This window comes from Mus musculus, chromosome 11 (assembly GCF_000001635.26).
Source record: "Mus musculus strain C57BL/6J chromosome 11, GRCm38.p6 C57BL/6J".
Lineage (NCBI taxonomy): Eukaryota > Metazoa > Chordata > Mammalia > Rodentia > Muridae > Mus > Mus musculus.
This window is the reverse complement of record NC_000077.6, coordinates 115,138,705-115,160,429: the sequence shown is the minus strand read 5'-3', so window position 1 is coordinate 115,160,429 and position 21,725 is coordinate 115,138,705. Positions and strand designations below refer to the sequence as shown.

Genomic DNA, 21,725 nt, shown 5'->3' with positions numbered 1-21,725 from the left:
GAAGAGAGTATCCTCAGGGCCTGCTTCTGGCCTCCTCTCTCACCATTCACCCAACCCCATTGGCAGTCACTTACCCTGGCCAGTGTCTCTCCATCTTCAGAACGGATCACCCTTTCGCTGCTTACATCGGCCTGTCAAGCCCATGTGTGTCAATCAACTTCTGGGAAGGAAGCATGGATCCCAGAAAGCCTATCTTTTTGCCCCAGGAGCAAGCACTACCTGCCCTCTTCTGGTAGTCTGAGGGACTGCAGGCAGGTGTGATTGGCCTGGAGCCAGGGTTTCTGGGTTGCTCCGGCCATGTGCCCAATGCCAGCCCTGAGCACTTGGGGAGGTGTGTAACTCTAGCAAAGGGTGTGGTGACCCAGCTTCATCAGGTGACAGCCGCTGAATTAAACCCTTTGTACTTAACCCCTGACCCTGTCCATAACAATCTAAGGATGGCTGGCAGCTGAGTCACCTGGCATCTCTCTGGAGGCATTTGAGGCTATTGGTGGAAGGGGCTGCTACTAAAGCTCTGGGGCAGGACAGGCAGAAGCCACAAGACATGTCTGACTCCCACGCTGGAGACCTCAGAGTCCTCTGCCGGAAGGATTTAGGTGGTTATGGAGCTGGGTGGGGCTGGTGCTGAGGCAGTGGGAGAGAAAGGCCGAGCGCATCAGTGCATCGACTGTAGCACAGAGCCACTCACCTTGTTGCCTAGAAGCATAATCACCACGTCTCTCTGGGCATACTCATGAATCTCTGTGAGCCAGGCCTGTGGGAGAGGGCAAGCTGAGCCAGGCTGAGGCCAAGGACCAGGGGAGTCTTCTCCTAGAGTGCTCTGTTGGGATTCTAAAACCACAAAAGGGCTCAGTAATCAAAAGCAACGGGATCAGCCATATGTGGGGGACATGGGGTTTTATACTCCCCACATAGAGGCGGGTGGATAGAACTGGAGGTCAGCCTGAGCAACATATCTAGACTCTACCTCAAAACCAAAACAACCCAACAACAACAAATAGGAATTGAAGGTGGAGATGACTAAGCTTGGCTGGGGATGTACTACAGTAAATATTTGCCTTGACTAAACAAGACACTGGGGTCCATTATCCTGTATTGCCTTTCTGACCAATAAGTACTGTGATTGATTAGTGATGTCTGCCCTGAGAATAGGCTTGGAGATGACCATGATCTCCAGCTTCTATCCTTTTATACCTATCTGTTTTATCCCCTCAGTTTGCTTGTCAGTCCTCAAGGATTGTGCCTTGTCAGCACACAAAACCATAACAATGCTGTGCACAGAGTTGTGTTTGTATTTACTGGTTATGGCCTCTCTAATGGTTTGGCTGTGAGGACACAACCTCCCACTCTGTCTTCTTGAGTTGCAACTTGGCCCGGATGCATGTGGAGTTTTCTGCTTGGGCTTTCTTCCTGTGGATAACTGTCCAGGGTGGAGCTGAGACTGTTCTAAACACTTTGATATATAACACACTCATGAATTGCAGTCAGGGCTATACAGGGCACACCAGCCTGCTCGGTTTTCATGTCACATGAAATAGATAATTCATATCTAATGAAATAGATAGTTACTGCTGAGTGTATTTCAAAGGTGACAGTTCTATGGTCTACCTGCTTTTACAGAATTGAAGCAATCTGGTCTGCAGAAGCCCTGTTCTGGCTGCTCATGACAGGCAGGGTTGTTGGGACAGGGAAAGGACCTTGGGGAGGGGAGGACCTACCCTGATGTTGTCAAAAGAGGACTGGTTGGTGATGTCATACAACAGGAGCAAAGCTGGAGGGGAACAGATATAGAGGACAGTTCAGGGCATCTGCAGAGGTGCTGTGGAATGGGGAGGGGACAGAGGATAAGGGGACTTACCCTGAGCATCTCGGTAATAAGCATGGGTCACACTGCGGAAGCGCTCCTGTCCTGCAGTGTCCCAGATCTAGGAAGAGAGAGAGGTGAGAAGGAGGCAGGGCTAGCTGCTGACTAGAGCACTCATGCTGTGGTATGAGAGCTGTCTGTGAGCTGGAGTGGGTGGGGGAGGGGGGCCGGGGGGGAGCCGTTTCCTTCTTTGGGTTTCTCACAGTTCTCAAGGCTCCCCAGCATCTGACGACCTCTTAAATCGCCTTTCTGGGATCCTAAGCCTATTTACTGCTGTTTCCTCTTCTCCAGCCTAGGGGTTGGGGATCCTTAGCTCAGTAGAGACTCAGAAAACTGGGAGGGAGGGGGCCCGAGGGAGGCTGAGTCGGGCTGAGGGTACTTTGAGTCGCCTTTGATAGGAGAAAGGGTGCCTGGGAACTGCTTTTTCTGCAGATATCAAACAAAGAAAAGCAGTTTCCTCTCATGGGCCCCACAGGAAGTTACCCCAGGCTGAGGCCAGGGCTGCAGGCCTGTGGTTCAGGTTGAGAGGCAAGCAAGCACGAGCCCCTCCTCCGCCCCAGCTTCTGCTTGTACCTGAAGCTTCACCCTGGCACCATCCACTGTCACCACTTTATTCTGAAAGAGAAAAGGGCAGAGGGTCGGGATGGGATGGGAGGGGAGGGGAGGCTGGCCCCCAGAGTTCTGCCAATTTCCTGTCCCAGTCAGTGGGGCATTGTGGTGAGCCTGAGACATCTTCAGCCAACAGAGCAGTGGGGACCTGCTCGAAGATCCCTCCATCCATTCTTCTCCTAACCTAGCGAGGCAGCGAGAACCTTCAAACCTGCCTGGTCCTCTGTTGGACTCAGCAGGCAGCACAGGGAGGGTGTGCGAGGCTCTGCCCCTTCCCTGCTTCAATCTCTGTCTCTCAGGGTTCACCTTTAGTGATGAGGCACCCATTAGCATCCCGAGGCCTTCTGAGGCTTGACCATCTTTCCCCATAGTTCTCTCCATGAAGCCTCAGCACTCAGTTCACTGGGAGAAGCATGAAGCTTCTGTAGGCTCACCTGCTAGGGCTAGGCCCTTTCCCTCTGGGATCCTTTGATATATAGTACTCAGTGGTCCCTCTTGCACACTGATATAGAGATCTTAGATACCTGGGGATGGGGAGTGGGATGGGAGACAGCCCTGAGATCTGTTGCCTTTGAATCCAGACCTTCAGCTACTTGGCAATTGCTTCTTGAAAACTGACCTTGACAGAAGAGCCCAGTTCAGATGACCACTAGAAAGGGGCTCTCTGGACTTAAGACCATGAAGCTACCTTGTTTTGGGGACATTATCCAAGAGCTGAGAAGAAGGTGGGCAAGGTGCCAGCCCTACCCAGACTCCTTTGACCTAGCCATCTCTGTGGTCCTGGTGGGAGCGCCTTTGGGGCCTTCCAGGCAGTAAGCCCCAGGTGCCCTCAGGATTCAAAGCAGACAAGGAGAGAGCATCCTTCTTGAGCCTGAGCTGTAGCCCAGCTCACTGCAGGAGGAGCCTGCAGCCACCTCACCCTGAAGTCTATGCCGACGGTGGCTATGAAGGTTCCGGACAGGAAGGCCCCGTCTTTGAATTGGATCAGGAAACAGGTTTTGCCGACGCCCGAGTCTCCAAGAAGCATCACCTAGGAGATGGGGGCAGAGGCAGTTAATAGCAACTGGAGGGGGGAGAAGGGGTCTTCTGAGATTTCAGATGCCCCAGAGAGGGTCAGAGAAGGAGAGATGGGTGGAGAAGGATGTCAGCAGGACAGAGGGACACTTGCCTCCAGTGAGCCTGTCCCTGTCATCACCATGCCTCTCTCCCCCAGTCTCCTTGCCTCAGCCTCTGAGGTTCTCCCTCTGAGCTTCTTGTACTAGTCAATGTCCTTGAAGCTGAGCTGAGACCTCCAAAGTACTTGGAGATCCCCAGAGAACTTCACATTCCGTTGGTCTATACCTTGGATATATATTTGCCCATTGCTGGCCAGTGCAGAGACTACTGATGCTGAGTGTATGCTCAGGTGGGTGGGTCTCCCACACAGGGAAAAGGACCTCTCCTCCCGTAGCCTACCAAGACTTGACAGGTGGGTGGGAACATGGTGGTTCGGGTCCTTCATCCCAGCATTTGAGAGGCAGAGGCAGGCAGATCTCTGAGTTCAAGGACTAGCTAAGGCTAAATAACCAGCCCCCCCCCCCCATCTTTAAAAGAAGAAAGAGAAGACTTGATGGGCAGGACACTCTCTTTAAATTACTATTGTTTGAGTTTCCTTTTGGGTCAGACAATTATTTGGAAGTGTCTAATGAGGGCTTACGCTCATAATAGGCTTGCAGGAATTAGGGAAGACTGGAATTTATTCTGAGATGGGGAGCCAGCTTGTCTGAAGTTTTTAGCAGAAACCTCCCAAGAGGGACAAATGGCTGTGAACTGGCATCTTTGGGTCACTGTGGAGAACATGCAGGTATGGTAGAGGGAGTTCTCTGCTCAGTCATCTTGGAGAACGGAGGTGTAGACTCAACACTGGAATGTTCCCAGCCGTCTGGTTAGACTGCTAATAAGGTTGGAATTGCTCAGGGCTCTCTGAACTTGATAGCGGAGCCACAAAGCTAAAAAGCTTTTCTTCCTTAGCTATGGGGTCTTGGGCCTGATTAGTTGATTGTGGGGCAGAGATGTCAGAGTGGGTCGGAAAGGAAGGGATGCAAGGCTGAGTTCCCGAATTATAAAAACCCTACTGTGTGCTTTGGGGAAATTTTCATCGGCTTGCCCACCATAGTAGGAGGAAAGTGGGGGTGGGGTGGGGGAGTGGGGCTCGTTCCTTTGCAGCCTTTCTGGAGCTTGTCAATGACTAACGACAAGATTGATGGGGACCACTTAAGAAGAGTGCCCAAGACCCCAGACCTAAGGTGCTCCAAGGATCTTTTCTCATCATGCTCTTTTCCCACAGCTACAGACTCAGGACTGGGCCAAGCCTGGCAGGCTGGGGGTCAGCTATTTTGCAGGTGCTCCCAGCAGGCACTCTGATGGCTCTGGGGCCCCAGCCATACAGGGGGAGGGAGGGAGGGAGGCAGGCGAATACCGGTATTTGTGTACTTTACAGATCACAGCTGCCTTGAGCAAATGATGCAGCCGGTCACCCAGCCCATCAAGTCCACCAAACACAAACAGCTGCTCAGCCTTGCCACCTCCTAGGTAAACAGCTCAGTTGTCCTGCAGGGCTAGGAGGTCAGGAGATCCCCATCAGCCTGGGGGTGGGGGCTGGCCATCAGCAACTCCCCTCCCCTGAGGACTTAGAGCCCCATTTCCTGCCACAAGCCCACACAGGACGCCTATCTCAACGTCTCTGGGTGGGTAGGCTGGCTGACTGGCTTCCCCTGAAACCCTAGGGGGTGGAGATGTGAAGCTCCTAGTGAGAGTGAGATCTGGTGTTTGAGAGGAACCAAGACCCTGAAAGAGGCAGGTACCCTTCAAGACCAGGCATCACTTCTACCTGGCATAGCTCTTACTTCTCTCTCCTAAACCCTGTAGAAAAATAGTGCAAGAGGCTGGCTGGCTCAGCATCTCTTTTTAGAGTTCCATGTACTTGCTTAAGCCAAGGACACCAATAAGAGAGGTGGTGACAGACATCCTTTTATTCAGGGCATTCCTGCAGAATGTATGCACCCCAGAGAGTTGCCTTTAAGGTCGTCGGGGGGCCGGGCGGGGGGAGGGGGAGAGTGGGCCATGGTCACTAATTGCCATGTTCTTTCTCAGCTTCTGAAAATTCCCAAGTGGACTTGTAGGCTGGCTACATGCAGCCTGGGGTGTTGGGAAGGAGCTGTGAGTCTATGTCTGGAGGCAGTGGGGAGGGGAAGGGTGGGATGTACCGCTGAGTGGGGACCCAAAGCACTGCACGCCTGTGACAGGTGTCACTTTTTGAGGCTTAGCTCAAAAAGGGCATTAACCTTGAGATGCCTCTGAAGGCGGGGATGCCCTGTCTGTGTCTTCAGAGAGTCCCTGTCTCCCAGTATTCCAAAGTGTGGCAGAAGGAACTGGGTTTTTGTTCCTAGGGTGGGGGAGTCTTAGTCTTTCAGATCTGCCTTACCCCATGCCCTCCGAGGTCAGCCTAGAACCCTAGAGACTGGGATGAGCCCAGGGGTTATGCCCCAGACCAGAGACCCAGCTGACACTTCCAGAAGAGGGGTGTAGACAGGGAAGGACAGGGTCCTAAGGCAAAGGACATCGGGAGGGATGTCCCTAAGTGCCGGCCTGGGGGGTCCCCAGCACTGAGCGCAGAGCCCACCCACCTTGCCGGTGAGATCGTAGTTCGGGCTGAAGGGCGGGGAGCGCTCAGGGGCCTCGCCATCCCCAGCGGTAGCAGCTCCTGGTGTGCCAGTCATGTCCCCGGACAGTCAGAGGTGAGCCCGGCTCGAAGCAAGCGAGGGAGAGCGAGGAACCGCCCTGCCCTAGGCTCCGCCCACTCCTCCCTCCCCATCCACCAACCGGCTCGGACCCTGATAGACTCCTCCCTCCGTCCCGCCATCCCCTCGACGACGCCAGCCAGGACGTCTGAGACTCGCAGAATGCACACCCTAGGGAGTGGCAGTCCCCCTGAGAGACATTAGCCTAGTTTAGTGCTCTTACAGCACGGAATGAGTCCTGCTACAGGACCAGCCCATTAAGGTCGCAGTGGTGAAGTTAGATTGCCATCGAGGCTGCGGACCCGGGAGACCCAGCTAGCTGCGGAAGGTGTGGGGCTTGGTTTCCTACTGCGGCAATGCAGTGGCCAGCAGGGCGCGCCCGAGCTCCAGCCAGTTGACAGTCCGGTACTTACCTGCAGGCAAGAAGCTGGGGACGTCCCTGAACAATGTTGGACAGGAAGTTGCATTCTGAGACTAGCACCCAAGCGGTTCTGATAGACCTCAGCTCATCTGAGCCTACTTTTTCACCGACACTCACCTTGGAGCGCACTGACCATCTGGGGAGCTCCTGGGTGGTGCTAACACTTGGAGCTCTTTGCCATGTTTCTCCCTCATTTGTTAGTCTAAGCCCCTGATGTCCTCCCACCACGGGAAGGTGAGCTCTTGAAGCCCATCTTTCCAAGGGGACAAGATAGGGCCAACATTATTCAGGGAAGGCCTAGGCCTAGCCACCGAGTGGGTGCCACAGGAATTCATGAAGTCGTGGGTCGTTTTGAGCTGTTTCTAGTACAGCCCAGGAACCCTGCAGCTCCGGATGACGGGGGATATGGAGAATCTGGGGTTGCACATACCAGGGTTCAGTAGCTTGTGGGCCAACTTTTCAACATCTCAACGCTGTATAGAAAGGAACAGGATGCGGGGACTGGATGCGGGGTGTAGGAAGGGGGTTGGGCCCCTCAACTTTTTAGGTGAGGGCAGTGAGGGCTGGCTTTGGGGTGACTATGACTTGGGAAATGGCTGTGTACATCAGCAGGAACTATTTCATGACAGCTGAGAGGAGATCCCGGAGCCTGGATGGAGGTGACTTTGTCGAGGTGGGAATTGGAGAGGGGTAGTGGCTTGCCCCTTGCTCACCGTCCACTGAAAACTAATGTTGTGGGGGTACATCGTGTCCCCCAAGAGATATGCTGAAGTCCTAGGCACTGGTACCCAAAATGTGTGTGGCCTTCCTTGGCAACAGGAACATTAGAGATGTAGGTTAGAACTGGGCCATACTGGAATAGGGGTTCCGTGATGGTTAATACTGATCATTAACTTGGCAGGCCCTAGAGTCATGCTGTGAGGGAATATCTTAATTAGGTTGACCGAGGTGGGAAGACCCACTCCAGAGGAGGGCAGCATGAAAAGGAAGAGATCACACCTCTTGTTCTCTGTTGCTTGTTTGAGGTTAGCTGCCTCAGGCTCCTGCTGCTGGGGCTTCCCCCGTCTCGATGGAATCTAACCAAACTTCCCTTCTTCACACGCTGTTTGTGTCCGGGTATTTTATCACAGCAACGGGAAAATTAACTGAGACAAGCCCCTAACCCAGTGTGACTGTGTGATGGGGAAAGGTTTAAAGCAAATGGCTAGAAGACAGCCTCGTGAAGCCAGAGGTAGAGACAGGAATATTTGATGACTCCAAGGAACAGGGACGATGCCCGGAGCTAAGAGAAGCTGGGAAGCGGTAGGGAGAATTCGACTGGGATACTACTGACCCCTTGGTTTGGGACTTTGGTGTGTGTTGTTGGCTCCATTATTATTTTGGGAGGAGGCAAAGGCTTCAGAGGTTAGGGCTTAGCTGGTGTTAGGGATTGGTTCTAACGCTGTCTCAATTCAATTCGGCTCCCAAAGGCAGAGGTCCCAGACCTTCTGTCTCCGCCCCCAGCTGGATTTGATTGGCATTAAAGGATTGCTTTACAGCCAATGGCTGGGCAGGTAAACTGAGGTGGGCGGGACCTGGGGGATTTGTGAGGGCCGGCAGCCAGGGAGAAAACTGGAGATGATCTAGCGAGATGGGTCAGATTTAGAGCTGCAGAAGGAGAAACCGTCCAAAATGTAAGTGGGAAGGGAAAGCAGCCCTAGGGGAGGGGCCCAGAAGGTAACAGGGCAGCGAAGAGAGAACCCAGATTCAGAAGGCGTTGAGTCAGGAGTACCGGAGGGAAATGTATGCTAGCTGGGCGGAGGATCAGAACTGCCCAGCCTTTGAGCTAGTCAAGACATATCAAAAATAAGCTAATGTGTGCGTGTGTGTGTGTTCTTTTCGCGAATCCAGAAGGCTCTGCTTGTAAGCACGCAACTGTCTGGGAGCCAAAGTGGTTTAGCTAAGCTTGCCACTACAGCTGGAGCTAAGCTACTGGTCACATATACTTGCTTACACTTGCCTTAGAGGAATGGGTTTGGGATGGAGCAACCCAGGCACCTCCAGAGACGACAGAGATAAAATCATTCTTACAGAGAACCGGGGAGAGTTCAGTCCTTTTTCTGGGCAATGCTTGTTAGCAACTCTGGGTTATGTTCCCTGGGCCTGCAGCATGCAGGCAGTCAAGTATGGATGAGCCATGCTTTGTCCCCTGAGATGCTGTAATATCCTGTGGTGTGTTCAAGGGCAGTCCTGAGACAGACAGAAGCACGAGGGCCTTAAGGACCTTCAGAGTGGGGCTGTGTAGAAGAGACGCTCACGCAAGGGCAGGGAATCATAAGATGTAGCCTTCAGGACAGAGGGAATGATCTAGAACATACCACCAAGGCTTTCTGACCTCTGCGCTGATACTGTGTGCATGCCCCAACAACCTGAGTCTCTCCCATAGCTGCTTACATCTCACGTCTTACCACAGTCACACACTCTGACACCGACACTGTAACACAGCCATGCCTCACATGCACACCTCACACAATCCCTTAACATACAAGCTTCATATCACAAACACACACTAGATTGCATGTCATGAAACATCATTACACTCATCTCCTGTCGTAGCACAAGCATACCATGTCTTACACGACTCCCAGACACAGGCCCCCCACTTCACTCCAGACAGGTGCTTGTCTCTCAGCACATGGAAACCACAGACATAATTTGCATTCCACCACGAGCTCATAAAATACATCAATGCCCACATGCCCTCAAATTGACCCCATAACTCACATCCTCAACGGATGCCCCAATCACTCTCAAATATAAAACACTATAAATTACCCAACCTCTTTCATGTCCCCCAGATGCGAAGTGCACATGCACACCACATTACCCTCCAACCAGAAACTCTCACCCTACTGTGCTAGAGGACACTCACACTCCTGATAGAGGGAGAGCCAGTGACACCGGCATCTCTCCTTCCTGTTTAGAGGCACATCTGAGTTCTTCCCAGACATGCAGGTGGACTGAAGAGAACCCCAGGGCTGTGAAGCACCCAGCCCACTGACTGCAGGGTCCAGATGTGGAGGGAAGACTAGGGTAGAGGCTGGAGCAACAAAGTTGACGCTCAGGTTTTTCAAACCATGGTGCAAAGATCACTCACAGCACAGCACCCAGGCTGTACTGGCTAGTTTTGTGTCAACTTGACACAGCTGGAGTTATCACAGAGAAAGGAGCTTCAGTTGCGGAAATGCCTCCATGAGATCCAACTGTACGGCATTTTCTCAATTAGTGATCAAGGGGGAAAGGCCCCTTGTGGGTGGGACCATCTCTAGGCTGGTAGTCTTGGGTTCTATAAGAGAGCAGGCTGAGCAAGCCAGGAGAAGCAAGCCAGTAAGGAACATCCCTCCATGGCTTCTGCATCAGCCCCTGCTTCTGACCTGCTTGAGTTCCAGTCCTGACTTCCTTAGGTGATGAACAGCAACATGGAAGTGTAAGCCAAATAAACCCTTTCCTCCCCAACTTGCTTCTTGGTCATGATGTTTATGCAGGAATAGAAACTCTGACTAAGACAAAGGCCATGTCAAAACATCGACTCTGTCCCTATGATGATCCTACTGGAGCAACCCAATAAGTGTTGAGAAGTGCGGGCCTCAATTGTGTGCTGCTTTGACCAGAAGATGGGGGGGGGGTTTAGACTTTAACAGGCAGTAGTGAGACGATGGGAAGTGGACAGAGGAAGGTTTTTGGAGATGAATTTTGCAACATGGTTTCAGTAAAACTGGAGAGTCTTGGGAAAGTTAAGACCAGTTGTAACAAGGAAGACCTGGCTTGCAGTGGGACAGGGGTTGGTGGGAAAGGTTAACATCTTGTGGTTTGAACATGAAATGTCCTTAAATGAGTTTGTTTTCAGAAAATGCTCAGTCCCCAGCTCGGGGCATTATTTTGGGAGGTGGTAGAATTTTTAGGAGGTGAGACTTAGCTGGAGAAAGTAGGCCACAGGTTAATATTTACAAGTTATGCTCGACCTCTCTCCCCACTTCTTTTGTGCTGTGAGGATAGTAGCTCTGATGTTCTGTCCCCTTAGGAGCCCAGAATCCACAGAGTCGAGGACCATGACAGAAGCTCTGAAACTGTGAGGCAAAGTAAACCTTTCTTCAGGTTGGTTTTGGAACTGCAGTGATGGCAAGTGTAGTGTACAGAACTGGTACCAGGAGTGGGGATACTGCTGCCACAAACCTGTGAGCGTCTTCGCCTTTGGAACTGGTTTGCAGGAGGAATTTGGAAAAGTTTGGAGACGCGGGCTAGCAAAGGCCCTGAGTGACCTCAGTAGGTGACTGCGGTGGGAGCTTGGAAGGCCAAAGGGATGATGAGGAATGTGGACAGTGAAGATGGTTCATGAGGTTTCAGATGGGAACGAGGATTTTGAGGGGTTGGACTAGGAGCCATTCACATGACAATCTTGCAAAGGACTTTTAACATTTTGCCTGGGCTCTGAGACCTGGTGGGGGCTGTGTTTAAAAGTAGGAGACTAATGAACCCAATGGAGGAAGTTTGAGGCAGTTCAGTATCCAAGTATCCAGGCTGTGGCATAGTGACTGTCAGCTGCTTTCAACAACATTTATAGTGAGACCAAAGAGCAAAAGGCTGAACAGAAAGTCTGGAGAAACTCACAGTTTGTGAGTCAGAAAATTCTGTACAACGAAGGTAGGGCTTCCAGAGAGACTGGTACCATTTAAAAGAAGTCTGGTGGTTTACATCAAAAGATGAAAGGCCCGACTAATATCTCTGTGAATTCTAATGGTGTCAGTACTTCATCAAACACAGCAATAGGACTCTGCATCCAGTGTGACAGGGCTTGTGAGATAGAATTTGGGGAAAACCAGAATTGGAGAGGTGTCAGCTCCATGCCTGAGAGGCCATAGACCTGGAATTTTCTCAGTGAAGGCGAGTACATTCTATGTCTCCTTTCTTCTCCTCATACCCAGGCTGCATCCAGCGGGAGCTTGGTGGCCAGTTATCAGCAAAAGTCTGATGTCTAAGCACAGAGCCAGGGCACTTGTAAATTACCCTATGTGTGTGTGTGTTTTTGGTTTTTTGTTGTTGTTGTTGGTTTTTTTTTTTTTTTTTTTTTTTAATCTCACAGTTGTGGCTTGAGATGGCTTAGTGGTTAAGAGCACTGGCTGCTCTTCCAGAGGACCTGGGCTCAATTCCTACCACCCACTTGGCAGCTCACAAGTGTCTGTAACTAGAGTTCCAGGGGATCAATACCTTCTTCTGGTTTCCATGGGCCCTAGTCACACAGGTGGTACACAAACACACATGCAGGCAAAACAGCCATACACATAAAGAATAATAATAAAAACTTAAAATATATCACTGAGTGATAGGTCAATAAGCAAGGATCTTATAGCCTCTAGGGACCAGTATTAAAAGAACACTCAGTGCCCTTCAGCATCCTTGCCCAGCAAGATGTGGAAGAGTAGCTGCTGTGCAAAGATCCAGTTGTTTTGGGCAGGGAGATGAATCAGGAAAGAGAGGAGGGTCCCTGGCACTAAACAGAACAGTAAGAAAGTGAATAGGAATTGTCACAATCACGCTATGGCTGGGCTGCATCAGACTTCCTCTGTGTGGTTCTTGTTCCATGTGGCTCCTGCCCACTGTTGCTGGTCGGTATTTCCCTGGACTTGGATCCCAGCTGTGGAACATGGTTGTGCTTGTTTGTCATCCATGGTCTTGACCCAAATGTCCCCAGGCTCAGGCTTCGGTCAAGCCGCCAACTGTCTGGATGCTGGCCTGGGCTAAGCACAGCTGAGGCTATAGAAGGCTGCCCTGAGGTTAGCAGGAGACTTCTCTCACCCTGGCTGGGCTACTTGGCTTTCTCCTTCTGATGAAATTCATTCTTCTTGCTCATAGATTTGCCTTAGTTTTCTTGCCAAGCTAGTAGCTGAGTTCAGAGAAGAGACCCTATAGGCTGTTAGGCTGTGAATACGAATTTCCAGACTGCAGGTCTCCTACTCTCTGCTCTCCAAGTCAGGAGCAAGGGTAGGCGAAAAGATATAAGTGTGACTGGGAGGCAAGAGGGACATCGGCCGGAGGAGGCACAAAGACACACATCTCACTTCCAGACAGGCTGACCCAAGGCTTTAGGCATTATCCAAATAATGGCCATCTGCGACTCCATTCTACCTTTTTCCATCTTCCTCCTAGAGAAGGCTGGGCCTCAACTTGTCTGGTTTTGGGAGCACTTGGGGGCTAATGTTTCAAGACAGAGTCTAGGTCAGACAGCTCACAGACTGGCCAGTTCTCCTTTCCCATTCACCTCCTGGGTAGTTACTATGTCCAGGCTGGACCCCTGTTTTCTTTCCTACGACATCTTGGGAAAGCCCATTTTGGGGCTTCCTTCTTCTCTTCCCACCAATGTAGATATTGTGTCCCAACCCCAAATGTGACCTCACAGGCCCCGTTCTTTGGTTTGTCTAGAGGTTTTCAAACTCCCATATGGTCCAAGACCTGTTCTCCCTGTCTCTGCAACACTAGGATTCTAGAGACCAAGCAGTGTGAGAAAGGGGAGAGCTCTGTGTGTGTGTGAGTGTGTGTGTGTGTGTGTGTGTGTGCGTGTGTGCGTGCATTTCCAAGAAACCAGGGCAATCAAGAAATATCTGCAGGCATGGAAAGTCAGGGAGGCGAGGGTGAATGGCAGAGGACTGTTAGTCTGTGGAGAACTGTGGGGGAAGGAGCCTGAACCTACTTTCTAATTGGACCCCACCCATGTGCCCACACCCAGAAGAGAGCAAGTGCTAAAAACCAGACTTCAGTCCTTGCCTGCTGGCTCCCAACCCATGTGACCATGCTGAGTGCACACCTTCTGTAAGGTCATTTGTCTTAATCCAAAGAGGATTCTTTGCTGCTTTGGGTTGACCTGAGTGTCTTCACCCAGATACCCCTGTCTTGTCTTTAGACTCAAAGCGGAACGGAGCCTCCCTGCTCCCCAAGGCCAAAGCCTGACCCCTTCCAGCCCCCATCAACTTGCCTGCATCTCTGGAGACAGTCTGTTTACTGGGTCTTCTAATGGCCTCACCTGTTTCCGGCTGACACCCTGGCCCACGTGCAGAGGCAATGAGTACTTACTGTGAATCCGATACCCACGGTGGCTGAGAAGGAGCCGGGGATGAACTTCCCCTGGTCAAACTGAACCAGTAGAGATGTCTTCCCAACGCCGCTGTCACCAACCAGAATGGTCTGAAAAAACAGCCATAGAGACGGAGACGGAGTGAGGGTTTCAGGTGGATTAGTCATGACTGCAGGAGGCGAGTCTTTCTGCACATATGCACACACCCCACACATCTACACATGTGCATACACACACATGCACACACCACACACATACCTACACATGTGCATGTATAAACACATGCACATACCACACACACATACACACTACACATCTACACATGTACATACACACACATGCATATACCACACGTACACATGTACATACACACACATGCATATACCACACGTACACATGTACATACACACTCATACCATACACCCCCACACACCACACATCTATACATGTGCATGTACATACACACACATGCACACACACCACACACACACTAGTACATATTTAGAACACAAACACAGACAACACACACGAGTATAAAAAATCAGATATGCAAGTGTGTACAGTACACAGAGATATGCAGACAGACAGGCATATACATACATACATACATACATACATACATACTAGACAAACACATCTAGGAATATGTATACCAATATGGAGGCACACAGATAGGGCTGACAAGGTGGCTCAGCAGATAAAGATGACTGCTACCAAGCTCGGTAACAGCCTGCATTCAATCCCTGATACCTACCTAGAAGAAAGAGAGACATACTCCAGCAAGATGTCCTTTGACCTCCACATGCACACTGGCATGTGTCCCTTCCATGGTATCACACACAAAACCTCACAAATAAACACATGCCCACTGTACAGACAGAGGCACTTAGACCTAGATGTACATACCTGTACATGCATAGACACACACATATGCATGTGCACAGCTCCCACATACCTCCTTATTTTTTTTTAAATTGAAATGTTTAGAGGAAAACTACCCCAAACTAAGTTCTCAAGACCCTGAGATAACCATAAGAATCTTCCATAGGGAGTCCCTCCCATCCCCAGGCTTATTTGACCTGGGGGTCCTGCTGCTGTGTTCTGACGTCCAGCATTTCTGTGTTTGCACTGGGCCACATGGCTCATGGACAATCCTGAGGCAAAGGCAGAGCATGGCAGAGTCACTGTGTCTGCCCTGTTCCTGGGGGACATTGGACTCCACTAACAGCCAGCTGTATAGTTTGAGGATCGCTGCCCCTGGGATTCTGACCCGTGTCAGAGCTAGACACTTCCCTGGCTCTGAGCTCCTGCCTTGTTTTTCATATAGACATTTCCCTTGATAAAATCCTTGCACGTTTCATTTCATGTTGGTGTTGTCTGCTCCTTGGAAGACCAGATGACATGATAGGTCTCCTATGTGTGCTAATCCAAAAAGAACCAGGTATGGAAAGCAAGATCAGCATGCCTAGGGCTAGCCTGGGGAATATTTCACAGCTTGCCCTGGGACAAAACCTTGGAGCGGACAGCATCCCAGAGGAGAATTTTAGGAAACAAGACAAAGGTCGGTCTCCCCTGGGAGGTTGGTATTGAGAGGAAGCAGGGTGAGAATCAGCCTGGAAACTTGGGCAACACGTTTGGAAGGGAATCAGGCATAAGCCACAGCACAGAAGCATCCCTGAACTCCGGGGCTGTGCCCAAAGGGCTCTCAGTGAAGGGATGAAGAATAGATAAGAAGTCAAAGGCCTTGATCTTAAGGTGTGCAGTGACCTCTTTCTAAAGATGATCACTGGAGGCTGTTGGAAGGCTCAAGAGAGGCAAACTTCATTTGCATTCACAAAGACTCAAAAGCAGAGAGATTGCCTGAGTCTCCTGGGGTCAGGCACAGGAGCCCCAGCCACTTTGGGGCTCTGACTGGCATGAAGGAACTCAATATCAGAGTAGGTTGAACACAGCGTTGCCTGTGTGCTGTCAACCTTGGACGTCCCCTGACTATCATTCTTCAGCCTCTACTGGGCTTTCGATTTCCTTCTGGGTTAAAGAGCATCATTTTATTGTTATTAATAGTGGCTTTGTTAATTTGATCTCACATTAAACTTCCCCAGGCTTCAAGATGTGCTTCCTAGAGAGAACAGTCTAGAAGAAGCCTGTGTGCCCAGGCTCACCTCCTAGAGGACATGGCAGGCTCAATCCTTTCTTCCTTATGCCCTGATTCCTTTATAGGGTGGAGAAGCCCGTGTCTTCATTCACTCGTTCTGATAGCAGCCTTGTCTTGGGACCTGTGTGGACTTGGTGGGGACTGGACTTCAGCTCTTCAGACCCAAACTGATCTCAGGCTTGGGGCAGGGTCTGTTCTCGGTTGGTCTTTTTAGCATCAAAAATCTACTGATGGACCTGGAGAGGTGCCCCGGCAATTAAGAGCACCCAACGAGGCAGCCCACAGCCATCCGTAACCTTAGTTCCAGGGCATCTGATGCCCTTTTCTGATCTCCATGGGCACCAGGCATGCACGCGGTGCACATATATGCACGCAGACAAAATACGCACACACATGAAATAAAATAAGCATTCTAAAAAGAATATACTGACAATTATGCTGAGAGACTTTTAATGCCTTTTTAAAAAGTGTCTCCTTATGTAGCTATGTCCTAGAACTCATTATGTAGAACAGGCTACCCTCCAGCTTTTAGGGGTTCTTCTGGCTCCACCTCCTGAGTGCTGGGGTAACAGGCATATCCTGACCCTGCCTGGGCTGTCAAGAATTTTTTCTTTTTAATCTGGGTAATCCTTGAGAGCTCTGAGCTCATCAAAACAAGCATTGTTGATTACTTCCCCTTAAACCCAGAACCTTCCTTAGCCTTGTTTAGATTAGAAAGTTATTACAGCTAGGTGGTGGTGGTGCACAGTTTTAATCCCAGCACTTGGGAGACAGAGGCAGGAGGAGCTCTGTGAGTTCGAGGCCAGCCTGCTCTACAGAGTGAGTTCCAGGTCAGCTAGGGCTACACAGTGAAATGCTGTCTCAAAAAAAAAAAAAAAAAAAAAAAAAAAAAAAAGCGAAAAATAGGGCTGGAGAGATGGCTCAGTGGTTAAGAGCGCCGACTGCTCTTCCGAAGGTTCTGAGTTCAAAATTCCAGCAACCACATGGTGGCTCACAACCTTCCATAATGAGATCTTCTGACGCCCTCTTCTGGTGTGTCTGAAGACAGCTACAGTGCACTTACATATAATAAATAAATAAATCTTTAAAAAAAGTCAAAAAATAAAACAAAAAGTTATTACACTTTATTTATGTATTTAGTGTATGTGTGTGTGTGTGTGTGCTCTCGCGTGCGTGCACACATACTCTGATCCATGTGTGCGGAGGTCACAGAACAACTGGAAGGTTGTTGCTTTTCTTCTTTCAGTCTGTGGATACCATCTCTCCTCCTGCCATGTTTTTCTCTGAGATGTCAGGCTCAGCAGCAAACTCCTTTGCCTGATGAGCCATCATCTCTCTGGCCCCCATTGTCCAGAATTTTTTTTTTACTACTATTTCTTTCTTCCAGAACACTTATGAAAAATTATTTAAGTTAATGAAACTGGGCCAGCAAGATGGCTCAGTGGGTAAACTGCTTGCCTTTAAACCTGAGAAGCCAAGTTTGATCCCTGGAACCCCTGAAAAGGTAGACAGAGAACCGACTCTGTACTCTGATCTCCATATGTGTGTCTGAACTTGAGTGTTTGTGTATGCCCAAACCTTTGTGTCAACTGTCTGCATTTCCCCCCTTTCTTCTTCTCTTCTCCTTTTAGAGAGCATCCCATGAGTCTCAGGTGGCTTTGGGTTCTGATCCTCCTGCCTCTGCCTTCTAAGCTGGAGTTGCAGGTGTGCACCAGCATGGGCTGAGTTACTTTTCTGAAGTCATTTTATTAATGTCTGCCTTTGCATTTTACAAAGGGGATATGAGATAGTTTATAACAGGCTCACATGTGCCAAAGATGTGGTTAAAGATAGTGTCTGAGAAAGGGCACAGGACACAGAGGAAAGGAGAGAGAGAGAGAGGGAGAGAGAGAGAGAGAGGAGAGAGAGAGAGAGAGAGAGAGAGAAGAGGAGAGGAGAGGAGAGGAGAGGAGAGGAGAGGAGAGGAGAGGAGAGGAGAGGAGAGGAGAGGAGAGGAGAGGAGAGGAGAGGAGAGGAGAGGAGATGTGAGGAGAGGGAGGAGGAGGAGGAGAAGGAGAAGGGGAGAAGGGGAGAAGGGGAGGAGAAGGAAAGAAGAAGAAGAAGAAGAAGAAGAAGAAGAAGAAGAAGAAGAAGAAGAAGAAGAAGAAGAAGGAGGAGAAGGAGAAAAAGAAGACAGACAGACAGACAGACAGACAGGATCAGCCGGCCATCGCTGATTTGAGCATTACATTTGGTTTCACCTTCCTGGATGTCAAGACAAAATGAGGAACCAGATATTTTTCAGTGGTATTTGTAAGACAAAGTCTCTCTGACCAGTGACCCTTCTCTCCAGACATGTGACAGTAAGAGTCACCCTCACTGACAATGTGAGCAACAGCCTTTTGGCCCAAGATGCAAAGCTTATTATTTTTTTATAGCTCCTGTGGGGCAGACCTTTCTAAAGCAGGAGCCCCACAGTAAATCACAGTGCAGTACTGGCCTCCCTGTGCCCTGCCACCAACACTGAATGCTGCTATCCTGGATCCCATCACCCAGAGGCAATATTTAGAGACTAGGTGAGTGGGTGGTCCTCTTGGCTGCTAATGTGGCTTCGAATGATCTCCTTAACCAGACAAGAAATTCAGATGCCATCAAGATCAAATTCACCCGGGACCAGGGATGTGGCTCAGTGGTAGAGTGCTTACCTAGCATGCAGGAAGCCCTTAGTTCAGTGTCCAGCCCTGCACAGCAGGAGGATGAGAAAGGTCAAAGTCATCCTTATCTGCATAGTGAGATCAAGACCAGCCTGGGATACATCAGAATTGTTAACAAACAGATACCCAAGAAAAACAGGCAAACCAAAATCAGCAACACACCTAGCTAGGTATGGTGGTAAAAAAAAACCGATAATCTCAGTGTGTGGGAGGCAAACCCACAAAGCTAAGGAGTTCGGAGTTATCCCAGGCTACATATCAAGGTCAAGGCTAGCCTGGGCTATATGATACTCTGTTCCAACAAAACAGAGCATAAACAAATCCAGAAACAAACAACAACAACCACAAACAAATCCCAGATGTTCAGATATCCTAGTGTTCCTGAGCCATTCGAAACAAAGACAATTGAGAGAAAAATATTGTCAGACATGACAGACAAAAAGTTAGCATTCTTCACAGCTTAAATGGCTCTCAGAAAAAGAACACAATAGGAAAGTGAGCAAAGGCTGTGTGTAGTGTACGTGTGTGTGTGTGTGTGTGTGTGTGTGTGTGTGTGTGTACATGGGAGGCAGTCAATGGTTCCAGTTTTTCAGCCCCCTTTCACTTACAAAGTTGCCTCATGGGAATCTTGATTTGGTTAACATTTCCATACAGCTGACTTGAAGCCTGATCATTTGTATGGTCCTTGTGATGGTTTGTATATTCTTGGACCAGGGAGTGGCACCATCTGGAGGTGTGGCCTTGTTGGAATAGGTGTGACCTGGTTGGGATAGGTGTGTCACTGTGGGTGTGGGCTTAAGACTCTCACCTTAGTTGTCTGGAAGTCAGTCTTCCACTAGCAGCCTTTGGATGAAGATGAAGAACTCTCAGCTCTGCCTGCGCCATGACAGCCTGGATACTGCCATGATCTCACCTTGATGATAATGGACTGAACCTCTGAACCTGTAAGCCAGCCCCAATTAAATGTTGTTTTTTATAAGACTTGCCTTGGTCATGGTGTCTGTTCACAGCAGTAAAACCCTAACTGAGACAGTCCTCAACTGCATAATTAAAGTACTCTAAAAGCAAATCGGGTTTCCTTGGTGGGGGTGGGGGTGGATTTTTATTTCAAAATTGTAGCATCTTGGCCTAGGCGTGATGGCGCCCATCTCTAATGTTAGCCCTCAGAAGGCTGAGGCAGGAGGATTGCAAGTTAGAGGCCAGTCTGGAGTCATATGTAGTGAGTCAGAGGTTAAGCTGAGCTGCTCAGTGACCCTGTCACACACACACACACACACACACACACACACACACACACACACACCCCTGCAGCCTCAGCTCCCAGCTGAGAATGTTCAGGCTTTGATGGCTTTCACTATTTTGGACTTTGGACAAACCAGAGCCCTCAATCATGTAAGCCAGTTTTGTGGAACAAACGGCTGTATGAGGGTCAATCCTTATTGTCAACCTGAACTGAGACACACTAGGACGATTAAAGCACACATTTGGGTTTGCCTGTGAGGAGATTTCCAAGGGGGATTAACTGAGCTCGGAAGACCCACTCTGAATGTGGGTAGCATGATCCCACAGATTAGAGCCCAGATGGAATGGAAGGGAATGGGGAGAAAGCTAGGGTTCTGGTACCTCCCAGTCTCTGCTACCTGGGTGGCCACGTTAAAATCGGTTACCTCTGCTTTGTGTTCCCACCACTTGATATTCTGCCCAAGCACATGGGACCAAGTGGCTATGGATTAAAGTCTACAAAACAAGGAGCCTAAGTAATTCCTTTTTGTCATAAGGGTTTCCTCCTTGCCTTCTTCTCTGTTTCCTAAAATGAGTGTGTTACTTTAGTAAGCTAGACAAATGTATAATTTTGAAGTATGTATGTATGTATGTATGTATGTATGTATGTATGTATGTATGTATGTCTTTTGAGACAGGATTTCTTTGTGTAGCCTTGGCTATCCTGGAACTCATTCTGTAAACCAAGTTGGTCTCAAACTAAGAGATCCACCTGCCTCTGTCTTCCGAGTGCTGGAGTTAAGGGTGTGCATCACCACCACCTGGCTTTATTTTTAATCACATGTATATGTGTGTCTGCTTGTAGGTATGTGGGCATGTGTGCACTTGCATGTGGAAACCAGAAAAGGATATTAAATCTCTTGGAGTTACAGCTGGTTGTTAGCCACCCAAAGTGGGTGCTGGGAACCAAATTCAGACAGTCTGTGGTCTTAACCTTGAGCCATCTAGACAAATGTATTGTTTTCATTCAGGAGCCACAACTCCACAGTTCCACAGCTGGCTGTGATTTGAACAGCATTAAGGAGACAGCGATGTGGGATCTGGAGGAAGAAAGGCAGGAGGAGCCATGGGCAAGTGCTATGAGAAAGAGACAGGCACATACAGGAGCCTGGGATAGATAGCTACAGCCTTAGAGCAGAGGGGCAGGTCTTGCTTCCAGGGGCTCTTAGCTTTTCTCTACCAGCACTATACTGCTACAGTGAACTGCTCCAAACTCAAGGGCACAATTCGAGTTAGCACTTGGTCTGGATGGCCATTCTGCCCTCAGCTAGGCTCCCTGGTATGACTGGGGTCTGCTGGCTGGTGCCCAAGGCAGCTCAGCTCTGCTCTCTTTGTCTCCACTGTCCACCCAGCAGGCCAATGGGTTCCTGGCAGAAGCAGGAAGTGCAGGAGGAAATATGGAGGCACTAAGCTAGGGCCAGGGGTTGGCACACCCCACTTCTGCTGTACTGTAGAAGGCAAAACAGGTCACGAGTCTGTCTAGGTTCAAGGGGAAACAGACTCTCTTTAGAGAGAAAAACTCTGAGGTAAGAGGATGTGAAGTCAAGGGATGAGTCACCAGAGATCGACTTCCCCCCGAGGCTGATGCACTCTTGGGACCCTTTGCAGAAAAAGGTGATCAAGTTATGAATCTTAAATTTGGCATGGGGTCTTGAAAGGAAGCCCTATCTAGCTAGGGGTATGATGATTCAGCTTCAGTGACTACAGGACAAAACTCTAGAAGCCCTACTAAGTGCAGCTGGGAATAGAAGCAGGAGGGCAGGGAGCCCTAGCCCAGGCAAGATCAGGATTTTGGGGGAAAGTTCGAGAAAGTGTGAC

At 49.7% G+C, this 21,725-nt stretch overlaps 1 protein-coding gene across 6 annotated transcripts in view; it reads right to left on the bottom strand.

The window, feature by feature from the left end:
- Rab37 (RAB37, member RAS oncogene family) overlaps positions 1–21,725 on the bottom strand; it is a 71,443-nt gene that overhangs the window by 2,344 nt on the left and 47,374 nt on the right. Inside the window, exons 2-8 of one of the 6 annotated variants that reach the window (XR_388502.4) lie at positions 13,778–13,888; positions 3,393–3,503; positions 2,438–2,479; positions 1,859–1,925; positions 1,719–1,771; positions 689–831; positions 75–131 (exon numbers count right to left, since the gene is read on the bottom strand). Coding sequence is in view for 4 of the 6 variants with exons in the window: in XM_006533856.4 (XP_006533919.1) it covers positions 75–131; positions 689–754; positions 1,719–1,771; positions 1,859–1,925; positions 2,438–2,479; positions 3,393–3,503; positions 13,778–13,888 (507 nt within the window). In the remaining 2 variants the exon portion in view is untranslated. Of the gene's footprint in view, positions 1–74; positions 161–688; positions 832–1,718; positions 1,772–1,858; positions 1,926–2,437; positions 2,480–3,392; positions 3,504–6,138; positions 9,857–13,777; positions 13,889–21,725 lie in introns of those variants that run through there. The other 5 variants (XR_003949483.1, XM_006533857.4, XM_006533856.4 and 2 more) reach the window with 5 other exon arrangements.